At 39.8% G+C, this 13,948-nt stretch overlaps 1 protein-coding gene across 1 annotated transcript in view; it reads left to right on the plus strand.

Annotated features, from left to right (window-relative positions):
* The first annotated feature begins 3,581 nt into the window (after nucleotides 1-3,581).
* NAF1 (nuclear assembly factor 1 ribonucleoprotein) overlaps nucleotides 3,582-13,948 on the plus strand; it is a 35,612-nt gene continuing 25,245 nt past the window's right edge. The window contains exons 1-2 of the mRNA XM_024568729.3: nucleotides 3,582-4,122; nucleotides 8,199-8,373. Coding sequence (XP_024424497.2) covers nucleotides 3,764-4,122; nucleotides 8,199-8,373 — 534 coding nt within the window. The 5' untranslated portion in view covers nucleotides 3,582-3,763. The remainder of the gene's footprint in view (nucleotides 4,123-8,198; nucleotides 8,374-13,948) is intronic.

A 13,948-nucleotide genomic window follows, 5' to 3' on the forward strand; every position in this document is an offset into this window, starting at 1 on the left:
TTGGCTGGTCACTCTTCAGTAAGAGTAGTCCTGTGATCTTTGAAGGGGCAACTATAGTCACCACTCAGAAATGTAATATGTCCCAGATAGTAATCAAAACTCTAAATTTGATTTTAACATAAAATCTCACTTACCTTCATCTGGAGACTTCTTTGAGCTGGTCACTGGCAGTGGGAAGTGGGACATAGTCTTCCTTTTCTCTTTCATTGCTTCCTACTGTCTCTTCTCTTTTTGTGACTTGTTACCATTCTAGGTTTTCAGTCTTTCCTGTGTTGATGGGAGGATAGTTAAGGGACATTGAGGGAGACGGTGGGAATCATAATAATCCACACCTTTTTCCCAAAACTTCCTTCCAAAAATCCATAACTTTTTCTTCAAAATATCCCTCTTCCTATTTTTTTTCATTTTTCTGATGTAAGATTTTTATAAATGAGTATTGGTTATTTCCTTTGAAATTCTACATCCAAGGAAGTCTAGCACCTCATTTATTCTTGTGCTTCATTCAAAAGTTCGAGTTTAATATACTGTTAACAACTATGTCATGGAATGTTGGTGTCTTCGTCAGTCGGGATGCTATAACAAAGTACCATAGACTGGGTGATTTATAAACAAGAGAAATTTATTTCTCACAGTTCTGAAGGATTGAAGTCTAAGTTCAGGGTGCCAGCGTGGGTGGGTTCTGATGAGAGCACCCTGCCTGTTTGCAGACTGCCGACTTTTCCATTTAATATCACTGACAGAAAAGCTAGGGAGCTCTCTCAAATCTCTTTTATAAAAGCACTAATCCCTTTTATGAGGGCTCCACCCTCATGACTTAGTCGCCTCCCATAGTCTCCTCCTCCTAATACTATCACTTTGGAAGTCAGGCTCCACATATGAATTTGGGGGCCACACAAACGTCCAGTCTACCACAGTGGGTTTGTGTAAATTCTGTCCTCAGGGAAAGAGATAACCCTGTAATCCTTCCTAGAGATTTTGTTTCCCTGGGGACTTTCTTCAATGACCTGATTCATGTGGTTCACCTGGTAGTTTTTCTAGTAGCAGTGGGCAAGGGGGATGTATATTTATTCTAAGAGCACTTTGAAGAGTCCCTGAAAGACTGATACCAATTGGCATTCTTAGTCATGCTTGATGTGGTTGGTGGGGGTGTCTTTAATATACCTGCCATAAAAACAGGGTTCAAGGTTTGGAGTGGAGGATGATCTAATGTCATGGACAGATGATCATTTGTAATGGTCAGCATTAATGAAAGCGGAGTCCTCATAGCAGTCTGAGATAAAGTTTATGGTTTCAATTTTTAAGAGCACTCAAGTTTTAGATTACATCATATACATTTTGACATCTTTGAGATCAGTGTGTGGAGTGTAGAAATTGCAAAATATTTTCCTGTCACCATGCTTCGGTTAAAATCATCTCTGACAACACCAAGTTTATCCTCATCACCACTCAGGTGGGTGACTTATAAGGCTATGTTTCCATGCCACACTTAGTAATCTGATGTTATCTTAAGACAGAAGGTGAGTTATTAGAAGGTTTCAAACCAGAAAAATTATATGATCACATTTGTATTTCAGAAATCATATTCTGGCTAGAGTATAAGAACAGATTAGGGAGAGGTAAAACTGATCAATACACCAAAGATTAAGAATGAATGGAGCTTCACAAATAAACTAAAAATAAATAAAGTAAAGAAATAAAGCAGAGAGGGGAGAAATATAAGAATGCTACCCCAAATACCAAAAGTGGAGGGAGTGATAAACAGTGCCATATTCCTAGAGGCCAGCGAAGATGAATGCTAAAGAATATTGACTGGATTTGGCAGTTCAGTTAAAGGTGTTTATGGTTTTCAAAGAGAAGTTTCCATGTAGCGGTTTTGTCATTAAATTTACTGCAATGAGTTCAGGAGTGGAAGATGAGGACCTGGAGAAAACCAAGTGCAGACTACTTTCTCAAATAGCTTTCCAATGAAGAAATAAAATAAGGAGAGGGGTTAAAAAGAAAACATATTCAAGGAGGGAAAGAAGGAAATAGAAGAAAGAGGAAGAAAAAGGTTGATTTTAACTGAAAATACTGAGATAAAATAGATGAGAATGGTCCCCGAGCAGGTCTGAAGCCTTGAAATCCATAGCACATCTGTATCACTTCTAGATTAGGAGAGAACTTTGTTTTTAAGATCAGAGAGATAAGAGCGAGAATGGATTTGATGAAGGTTATAATTCTGGAGGCAGAAAGGTAAGGGAGCTCATAAGCTAGTGAGTAGTATCTTAAATTTAAATTACTGCTTCTCTCTACAGGATTTCCAGGATATGACCCACCACTCTTACTTAACTTCCTATTACTACTGAACTTACATCTTCTATTCCACATTTCAAGTATTTTGCTATCTCCTGCGCATTGACCTTTTTACTTCAATTAGATTGTAAGCTCCTTAAAACCACTTTTGAATTTCTCTAAAGGTTTACTGCTGTGGAGAGCACATAATAAATTCTCATTGAATACAGTCAGCTCTCTGTAATCTGTGGGTCCTGCATCCATGGATTCAATGGACCTTGACCTCAGAAGGAAAATATTTTTTTAAATGTTGTACTGTTGCTGACATGTACTATGTAGCTAGGCCTATGAAGGTTGTGTCTGTACTGGACATGTACAGATATTTTTTTGTCATTATTACCTAAATGATACAGTATATAAGTTATCTACATAGCATTTACACTGTATGAGGTATCACAAGTACTTCAGAGATAATTTTTAGCATACAGGGAGATGTGTGAAATGGCAAATACTATGCCATTTCATGTAAGGGTCTTGAACATTCCTGGATTTGGTATCTGAGGGGGAGGGGTTGGGGGCTTCTGGCACCACACCTCCTCTAGAGGACCGTAACTGATAAAATCTGTAGCGTATTCCTTGACACATATGCATGCTTAAAATGGTAACAATGACTACTACTACTGGAAGGGCTGATGCATTAAATTTAAGTTCCAATAGGAAACCATAAAATTCTGATTCCTACCTCAGTCCTAAGAACTTTTTGCTTGTTTTCCTTATGCTCTTCTAGAGTAATGGTTTTCCAAGTTAAGTTAGTACACTTTAGTCTCCTCCCACCCATCTGATGAAACAGTGTCAACACTTATTACAAGATAGACATCACTAAGTGGCACATTCCGTCCACCATTACTGCTCTCTCGAATTTGAGGCTGCTTTAGAGAAAAAAACAATCGGAATAGTTGTGGTAATTTTTTTGAGATAAACGGTCTATGTGCTATCTATCAATTAATTTAATGTAATTTTAGTGACGTTGACTAAAAGTGTCTGTTCAAGGAAGGCTTCCTGGCTCTAGTTACTGAAACACAGAGGCTCGCACAATCACATGCTCACTTCTAATAGAATTGCACCAGATCCAGTGACCGGACTAGGAGTCTAGCCATCTGATTTTGCGGTTTGAGCTGTACACAGCGCCAAAGTTGCATTGAAAAGGTGGAGTTTAAGGCTGCCTAAACCCCCATTTGCAAAGATCCCGCGTCCGCCCCGCCTCCAGCGAGCGCGGTTGCGTCACGTTACGTCAAACGCTCTCCCGGAAGTGCCGGTGAATAATCGGTGGGGGCGTGTCTCTAGGTCACCCGCGTGTGGTTACGCGAGAAACGCGGGAAGTGGGGCCCAGGCGCTGTTCTATGCGCTGCTAAGGTTGTTTTAATTCCAGATCGAGCCAGTAGTCTGTCCGAGGCCAAGAACGCGATCCTGACCCGGAGTCTAGAGCGCCGCAATGGAAGTAGTGGAGGCCGCCGCTGCTCAGTTGGAGACTCTGAAATTCGGTGGCACCGGCTTTGAGGTTGGCCAAGGGCAGGTAGTGCCGTTACCGGGCTCCGTTCAGGTCCCAGAGAAACCGCAGCCACCACAGTCGGATGAGGTGCCCCCAGACACTGGGCAGGATGCGGAGGCTCAGCTAGCCGGGGAGCAGCCGTCTGAACTCGTGCTGAGCACTGCCGTTGGCGGGAACCCCGCGCCGCAGTTGGGGCCAGAGCCGCCACCTGGAGGGACCAGCGTCACCGGCCCGGGCGCTGCAGAGCTGGTGCAGACCCCAGACTCTTTGGGGACCTCGGAATCGGATTCGGACTCGGAAAGGTCGGGTGCCTGCGGGTCCCAAGGCTGCTTATGTAACCTGCGGGAGGAGCCGGGGCTTGGGGGCCGAGGCGGTGCCCGCTAGGGCCGGGGAGGCGGGCGAGGTCCCTGAAACTCACTGCGCACGTGTTGATTCGTAGCCCGGACTGCCCTTTTCTCGAGGTACATCGCCGACTCTTGATCTCCTCCCTAAATTTGGTGGTCTAAAAGGTCCTATGTATAGATCGTAGCATTTGCAGTTAAAATATAGGAAACCTGAGGATATTAGATTATTCCATAATACTTAGTTTGGCGTGTCCCATCGTGGTTACAACTTTTGACTTTTGTGTCAGATCTGACTTATTTTCTTAAATCAAGTTTAGCCTGTGTTCTTGTTTTTGCACCAGGTGAAGTGAGGATTAGTTAGTTAAAGGATTTTATGTGTTTCCAAATTGGCTTCTGACCACTTTGTTCGTTCTTATAATCCTTGTGGGGAGCACGTATTCGTGAAATTAGCAAGACATTGCTCTGCTATTAGTATTACCGTATGCTCTGATTAGGTTTTGTACGAGTCCCCCACCTCGTGCCTTTTAAATATGAAATTCACACCAAATATGAATTATGGTGGAAGAGGACTTAAGTATTTAGGATGTTCCTTGCCCACACTGAACATTGTTTACAAGTAGTATTTGAGTGTATTGTGTGGGATACTGAACAGAATTAGACATGATCCCTGCCCTACATTCCACTGAGAGGGATGAAGAAGATGAGTAAACATACTAGTAAATAAATGGAGTTGGTGAAAGTTGCCACGAAGGAACAAGCAAGGCACTGAGAAAGTATTAGCAGAACCAACCCTATAGCACACTGTGGCCCTGGTAAAGTTTCAATTCTAAGTGCTAGAGAAGCTTTTGGAAGATTGTAAGCACAGAAATGGCATGCCCAGGTTAACATTCTAATAAGCTTTGCTCTGCAGAGGGAGAATTGAACTGATTCAAGAGTAACAGCAGAGAAGCAAGAGAGGAAATGGTTGAAAGATGTTGCAGGAGTCCATGATGTGACCATGGTTGGGCCTGGATTAAATATTTCGAAGTCACACTGATCGCATTTGTTAATAGACGTGGCAGTGGGCTCGACAAAGAGCCATCAACAGTGGGTTGTAGTGCTGTTCACTAAGATGGGGGTTGGAGACCAATGGGAATGCTTAATTTGGACGTTAATAAGAGATTTCTCTGACAGCAAATTGCAGATGGTAGGCAAGCAGTAGTAGGATAACGAGTTTAGAGTTTGGAGGACAGTTTTGAGCTGGAGGTGTACATTTGAGCATCATCATAGTTCAAATAAAACTAACTTTATTATGGATATTTTCATACTTGGAAGAAGTAGAGAGTGATATAATGAATGCACGTATACTCATCATGGAACTTAGCAGTTTCCAATATTTGGTAATTGTTTTAGTTAACATTTCCATCTTTTTAACCTGATAGCTTTAAAGCAAATCTCAGGCAGTTTACCACCTTACCTGTAAACTTTTTACTATGCAGTATTGATAAAATACTTTTTATATAACTATGTCGTTATTAACCTTAGTAAAATTAATTAATTCCTTAATATCACCTAGTGCTTGGTTTGTATTTAGATTTTTCTGGTTGTTTGAAGGATGTCTTTTAATAGTTCAAACAAGGTTCAAACTCTGATGTGAGTGTTAATGTCTTTTAAGTCTTTTTTTTTAAGTGAATGTCATATTTAAAGCCGTCAAGAGTTAACAAGTTGTTAACAACTCTTAAGAAATGTTAAGGCGGTAGCTGAAGAGCTTAAACAGATGTACTACAGAATATTGCTAATGCTGAAGGGGATGACCTGGAACGGAGGGAGAGATTCCTATTACAGTAGTAGTAGGAAAGAGTTCACTTGTGAATGGGATGGGTTCCTTAGTGATGGGTTCCCAAGTGATGAAATTGGCCTTTACCTGTTTCCTCTTTAAAAGGAAGAAAGACAATACTAGTCAGAATTAATCTCTTGGTTTCAAGCCCGTCATGATCCAGCTAGGAAGACATGTTTTTCAATAAATTATGGTGTAATATGGGACAGGCTCTAGTAGGCGGTTTGAAAAAAGTGCCAGGAGAGATAGGGAAGTAAGTAAGTAATTCTACTTTGGGTGTGTAGGGGGTGGCTTCAAAGGAAGTAAGATCTGAATTGAGACTATACAGAGAAACAGAATTTCTCTACATTGAGTACCTTCCAGTCAAAGGTAATAGCACAGAGGGAAGGTTGTAGAAGCTTCTTTGCTAGAAGTAAGAGTGTGTGTGAGAAGTGATAGGAGATGGGATCGGGAAGGTCACCAGGAACTGATTTTAGGGTCCCTGAGATGTCATGCTAAAGGAGCATGGCCTTTACGTGTCCACAGTGTGGATTTATGGGGGGAAATTTGAGTTTTTTCTCTGTGTTTTAGTGTTTTATGAATAAAGATTAGGAAGAATAGTCCAAACCCAGAAAGCCATCACTTTGATTTAACAACTATATTAACATTTCAGAACTATTAGGTGCACATGTTTATGTTACTGAGCGATTTTAAAGTCATTTACACGTGATACTTCATCCCTAAATATTTCAGCACGCATTCTCTAAGGGGACGTTCTCTTACGTATTCATCACGCTATTATCACATGGAACAAAATTAATAATTCCCTCATATCTAATGTCCAGTCATGAATGATTACTTATTTTTATTAAATTTATTGGGGTGATATTGGTTAATGATTATACAGGCTTCAGGTGTGCATTTCTGTGATACACGATTGGTATATTGCGTTGTGTGCCCACCACCCAAAGTCAGGTCAGTGACCATATGTTTAACCCCTTTTACCCTTTACTACTGCACACCCTCCTTTCCTCTGGAACCGGCATACTGTTGTCTGTGTCAGTGAGTTTTCGTTAGTTTGTTTTCTTGTTTGTTCATTTGTTGCTTCCAGTTTTAAGTCCAACATATGAGTGAAATTATATTATTCTAGACTTTTTCTGTCTGACTTATTTTGCTTACATGATGTTCTCAAAGTCCATCCATGTTGTCTCAAATGGCATTATTTTTATCTTTTTCATGTCTGAGTAGTATTCCATTGGGTATACGTACCGCATCTTGACCCAGTCATCTATTGAAAGACACTTTGGTTGTTTCCATATCTGGGCAATGTGAATAATGTTTACTAATCTGAAGATAGAATTTTATCATTGACTGAGAATGCAGTAGTTCAAAATTATTCCAAGGAATCTGTCTATAGTGACTGGATTAAAGATTTAAGCAATGAATAAAATAGAGGCTTAAGGAAAGAAACAATTCAGTAAGGAGAATGCACTTTTTGTTCTTTTAACTTGCTAGTGTGAGGTACGTGTAGGTCATTCATAGAGAGGAGGTCAGTGTGCAACCAGAGATTAGGGGTGGAGCTTAGAGATGTCCGTGCTGAAAGTGTAGGAATTATCTGCACATGGATGATGATTGAAAGCATTGAAGTGCATGGGTTATCCATGGGAAGAGTACAGAGAGAGAAGAGAGTAAGGATTGGACTTTTAGAAACAGCATCTAAAAGGGACTGAAGTGGGTAGCCAGCAAAGAACATCTAAACTCAGAGAAAGGTTACTGGTATTGTAACAGGAATAGCTGTTGAAGTGAAGGGCTTCAGAGTGAATGAGTTTTCAGAGAATAGAATGGTAAACATGGTTGATAACTTGAGTTTCCAAGTTGCCTGAAGACTGAGAAGAAACTATTGGCAAGTAAGTGATCTGGTCTTTGGTGACCACTAAGGGACATGAATTGCCCAGAGCTATTTTCTGTGATTTGTCACATGTTTAATTACATTAAGACAGATGTATGATGTGTGAGACTATTTTAATAAGTGGGCTGCAGTTATAACAGGTTTTGAAAATGTTATCAGTGGATTAAGGAGTACTTTCCAAATACCGTAGTCAATTTCAGAATGCTAGCTTTTGAATTATATCAGCAAGAGTAAATATGTAGTAAAGTAGATCCTTCCTAATCGAATAAATACATGTTAATACCATCATATTACTGCTTTACTAAGTTTTCAACTTCTCCTCCCCTACAGTGAAACAGATTCAGATAGTTCAAGCTCTTCCTCTTCCTCCTCATCTTCTTCATCTTCCTCTTCCTCTCGAATATCACTTCCTCCAGTGGTGTCCGATGGAGATGACAATTCACAAGTTGAGAAGGAAAATAAAAATTTTCCTGTTATTAAAACAAAAGATGAATTACTTCTTAACGTAAGTACTTAGATTTGTTACTAACCCTAATTTGGATGTTCTAAAATACGTTGTGGTACTAATACTGATCTCAGTTATCCTGTATCTGATTCATAAATTTGAAGACTTCTTAGTTATGTTGGACATACTTTTACCATGCCTTACCTTTCTTGATTACGTCAAAGAGAGGATTGTTCAGAGGATGGATGTGGGTAATTTCTAAGGTTGCTTCTAACTCTAACATTTGGTAATTGTTCTTCCTGGGGTGTCAATTTAAGTTTGCTATTTTCCATTGTTTTTCATCTTCCCTAGAAGATGTTTCTTGCATAGATTTACAACCTTGCCTTTGAAATTTGATCCTTAAGACAGAATGGTTTGCTCACTTTCAATTAAACTCATTTTTTAATTGATTGCACTAAGAAACATAGAAAGTGAAATTAAATGGGTTGAGCTTATTAGGATTTCTTATGGAGTATTAGGATTGTTTCTCTTAGAGTGTAAAAATCAACAAATAAAGGACCACAGTATTTTTGCATATGTATGTCTTTTTTACATTTGATCTTAGCCAAAAGGCTGAGAAGCAATGAATATTGTCTTTCTTTACTAGATCTGTAATTCTTACCTTGGGACTACCTTCAAATTTAATGCAGAATCTTAGTCTATTTGTTTATTATTTTTCTGGATAGAGTGCCTATATTTTCTTTTTTTAAAAAAAATATTAAGTGTTTTAGAGAGAGGGGAAGGAAGGGAGAGAGAGAAGAACATCAGTGTGAAAAACATAAATGATATGCACCTGAGTGGGACTGAACCCGCAACCTAGGCATGTGCCCAAACTGGGAATGAAGCAGCGGCCTCTCCCTCTGTGGGATGACACCCAACCAGCTGAGCCAGCGTATCTTTAGGACTCTTCTCTGTGGCTCAGTAGGTGTTTCTCTCTGGGGCTGGCAGTTTGGCCACTAATTCTCCTGCATGAAAGTCATGGGAAGGACTTTTACTGTTTTAGCTGGGGGCTGGTACATAGCCCTGAACAAATTTTTGAGGCTAGTGGAATGGGTATTCGGATGGCTTGGGCATGAGTCACATAGTGAGTCCTGTTTGCCTGGGGGAGTATGTGGGAAAGTGATGCTTGAGAGAAAGAAAGCACATGGGTGAGTGTGGGCAGGAGCGCATGGAGCAGCTAGTTGACAGAAAGGAAGTGGGAATGTGTGCATGTTTGGAGGAGGGTGACATCGACCCCATGCAGACTGCGAGGAATGGGTTCTCTGTCACAGGAGAGGGAGCTTACATCCATTTCCGAAGGAGGTAGTACTTGTTATCCTCTGTATCAGGGAAAAGGGGAAGGCTTGGAAGAAGTTACCACGTGTGACGTAGGCTGCAGTCTTGGGGTTGTGAACAACGGAGACTCATTACTTCAGGGTAGGGAGATTTGCTATGCACTCGCGTAGGAAAGCCATTGAGAGTTAAGGCAGCTGTGGAAGAAGGCCGTGCCCTGTCTTTTACCTGTCTCTTGAACTTTCTCGTAGTTCTCTGAGTGTCTTTTTATTCTTTCTTCACTGCCTGACTCTCTGTTTACCTATAGATTCAGCTTTTTCATTCTAGATTACACATACTACTCATGGATTTCTGTGTCCCTGGGTCTCCATATAAGCCCTTCCACTTTCAGCTTCCCTGTGAACTGGCTAATTAGATTTATATTTCTTTGAACACTTTTGGGATACTCTTACTACTTTGAAAGCGTTGCCTCTTTTGTTACAACTCTAGCTGCTATGGTGTGTGCTGTTTCCTTCAAGTCTTTTGGTTTAGGAGACTCTAGCTAGAATTAGTGGTAACAAAATATGTTTTCTGAAGAAAATTAATGAGATACTCTATTCATGTTGTCTTTGCTTGAGGTACACACAAATTACAGTGGGCCAAGCAGTTAGAACTTTTGCTGGATTTTAGAGGTCTCTAGAACATAGACATGCCCAGTTTCACTCAGTTTTATGACCTCTATAAAGCATCTCATTCTAGGCAGGTGTCCGTTGTCATTTAGGCATGCTGAGCTTAATTTTTACTGCCATTTAGGGTGTTTTTCGAGCAGGAATGTTATCTTGTTGGATCTAGCTTATTAAATCTTTGCTGTTGTTGGAATGTGTGATCCTGGTGATTTAACTACTGATTCTTGCAGATCTGTAAGTATAAGTAATGGAAGTATATGGGTGAAGTAAAATGGAGATTGTTGGTTAAGAATTAAACCTTAGGAAGTTGTAACAGTCCCTTGACAAGATTTGGTTATAACTTGAATGAAAAGCAGGGGTCAGAGGAAGAGGAAAAAAGGATTAGTCAGCTGTAGAGGCAGTGGAAAGGAAGAATCTTAATTGACTCTTTGTAATGCCATAATTACATAATCTGTGACATTAAATAAAACCAAGTGGAGTTATTCTTTTAAACATAAACCCTTCTGTAATGCTGGGGAGGTTTATATATAACCTACACACTAAATGCAAAGCAATATGTACATTATGGCCTTGGAACTACATTCAACCACATAGGGTTTATTTTGTGTTTCAGTGAATTGGAAAATTAGAGTCTTCTTGAAAAATGTTCTCAGCAATTTATACCTTGAACTCCTCATTCAGATAAATCAGGTACAATTAAAAATTTAGAGTCATAAACACATTCATTGTATTGTAACATTTCAAAGCCTTAATCAGAAATGAATTTTATAAATTAGTGCCTATTGTTTTCTTCTGAAAACCTGAAAGATTTTACATAACAGTTTAAACTTTTGATTATAATATTGCAGTAAGGATAATAACGTATTTATTATTTATACATAAAATATAGCATAAAATATTTATACATAAAATATAGCATGACCAAGGAAAAAATTTAATGGTTGTAGGCAATTCTTGGTAAATGTACCTTCATAATTTGGAGACTGCTTACATTATATTTTAGAGCAAGTGTACGTTATAGTTGGATTGGATACACTCTGGTCCGTTTCTGGTTCTGGCGATGCAGGCACATGTCCTGAAACCTCCTAACATGAGGATAGGGAAATATCTGGCCAGCGGTCGGTGGCCAGAAGTTACAGTAGCTTGTTTCCTACCTGTTGATCTCCACTGTCGGTTAAAGTGTATTGCACCTTGGCCTATACTTAATATATGTTGACTGAACATGTTGTTTTCAAGGCCTAACTTGGTTTATAAGTTTTGTCCTAAATGCAGGCCTTTTTTGACTTCATCTTTTTATGACTCTGTGGAATTATTAATATTTGGAGCTGTTAACAAATATATTTTTAAAAGACATTAATATTTTGTGTTTCATTGTACAAAATTATTTCAATAAAGCTTACATTAAGCATGAATGATCCCTTAAACTTCAAATAAAACTTTTATTCAGTAGAGTGTCCATATGTCCTGTGTGTATATACATATATAACTGTTACATAGAAACCATTTATTTATTAGATTTCCCCCATTGCCCAGTAGATTTTATTGGGTTCTTTTTTTTATTTTAAGATCTTATTTATTTTTAGAGAAAGGGGAAGGGAGGGAGAAAGAGAGGGAGAAAAACATCAATCCATTGCCTCTCCTATGCTCTCCAACCCCATCCGGGACGAAACCCACAACCCAGGCATGTGTCCTGACCAGGAATCAAACGGGCGACCTTTTGCTTTGTGGGACGACACCCAGCCAACTGAGCCACACTGGTGATGGCAATATGAGTGAGTTCTTACTGCTTTAGAGGATAAAGATAGATGTTTGTCAACAAGAAATTTAGCTAGAGAGTGAGCATGCACACTTACGCTGAAAGTAAAATAACAGCAGAGAGAGAATGATTGCATGTCAGGTGAATGACACCAGACAAAGAGGCCATAGGATCGAGTCGAAGGGGTGTTAACTTGCAGGGCAGTGGTCAAGGGAGGCTCAGGGCTTGAACTCAGATTGAAAGATGGGTCGGACGTATTGATGCTGGGTAGGTGACAGGTGGAGAGAATAGGACCTTTGCCAGTGAAAGGACCAGGTCTGCTGCTTCCCATGAACTCCCAGTGTCCGTTACCTAGTAGGGGCTCAGGAAAGGTTGCTTCATTATTCATTCATTATCATGCCTACAGCTAATGTCAGTTTTAAAATGGATACTTTACCTTTGACATTTCTGGAAAGTTGGGACTAATTGACACTTTTACAATTATTTGTATGCTTTTATCTTTAGGGTGTATAAAAGCAGTCTTAGATTTGATGAAACATGGCCTCCTCTGTTAACATAAAAGATGATGATAGAATTCGTCATTAAAGGTTTCTTCTTATTGAGATGGATTATAATTGTATTTTACTTTTATATTTGACTCAACTTTTGAAGATATGAACTTTTTTTCTGTGACAGTAATTTTAGAGAAAAACAGGATGAGAACATTGTATTTACAGTATTTTTCAGACTATAAGACCCCCCCCTCCCCAATTTGGGAGGAAAATGGGGGGGTGAGTCTTATAGTCCGAATGTAGCGTACCTGGCTAGTGGGGGGCAGGGGGTGGCCGGTGGTGGAGTGGGGTTTCCCTCCCCCCCCATTTTCCTCCTCTAAAACCTAGGTGTGTCTTACGGTCCTATGTGTCTTATAGTCTGAAAAATACCGTATTTACAAAAGGAAAAATATAAAGACACTACAAAGAAGTGTTGGCTTTTATTTTTTAAGTGAAAATGTGTCATGGGCTAGTCTGAATCTGAGTTTAGTGTCATATACAGTAGGGTCATTACAAAAGCCAAAAGGTTGCAGGTTTACTTCCCGGTCAGGGCACATACTTACGTTGTGGGTTTGATCCCTGGTGGTTGTATTGCGTACAAGAAGCAACTGATCGGTGTTTCTCACTCACATGGATGTTTCCCTCTCCTTCCCCTCTCCCTCCCTCCCTCCTTCTCTCTAACATCCATAAACATATCCTTGGGTGAGGATTTAAAAAAAAAAAAGACTTCATAGTCATATGGTGCATGCTGTTATAATGTGGTGTTAAAAGTACACCTGTGTTAATGACCAGAAATAGATTGGTGCTGTTCATACCCGGTGTGTTTTGTGCTGGAGAGCCCGTGGATGTGTGGCAGTGTAAAGCAGTGCTGTCCGGTCGGGCTTCCTGCAGCGATGGAAATTGTTCTATATCCCGTCTGTCTTTGTCCTTAAACCTTTGGGTTTCAGCTGCTGAGCACTTGAAATATGGCTAGTGTGATAGAGGGCTGCATTTAAAATTTTTTTTTAATTTCAATTAATTTAAATAAACAAATATAGTGTCTCATTGGATGAACAGAATAAAATGAATCTTTCCCTCCCACTCATCCATCTTTCCATGAAGGTGGTAGGATAATCCAGTCTCATATTTTAAACTTCCTAACCTGAGGCAAATAGCCTTCTTCCGTTATCCTCATTGTGTTTGATTTTTGCTTATTATGTGATAAAGAGGCTGTTTCTATCCCAGGTTTCCCTCATCACCTCTACCTTTAATTTTTTAGTTCATCAGTGTGTTGCATTTCTGATTCTTCATATTCTCTCTGTCCTGTCAAAGCGGTAATGTCCTTGCCGTATTTTTTTCCTTACTGGAGTGTGTCTGTGTTTCTCCTTCTCTTT

This window comes from Desmodus rotundus, chromosome 9 (genome assembly GCF_022682495.2).
Source record: "Desmodus rotundus isolate HL8 chromosome 9, HLdesRot8A.1, whole genome shotgun sequence".
NCBI lineage: Eukaryota > Metazoa > Chordata > Mammalia > Chiroptera > Phyllostomidae > Desmodus > Desmodus rotundus.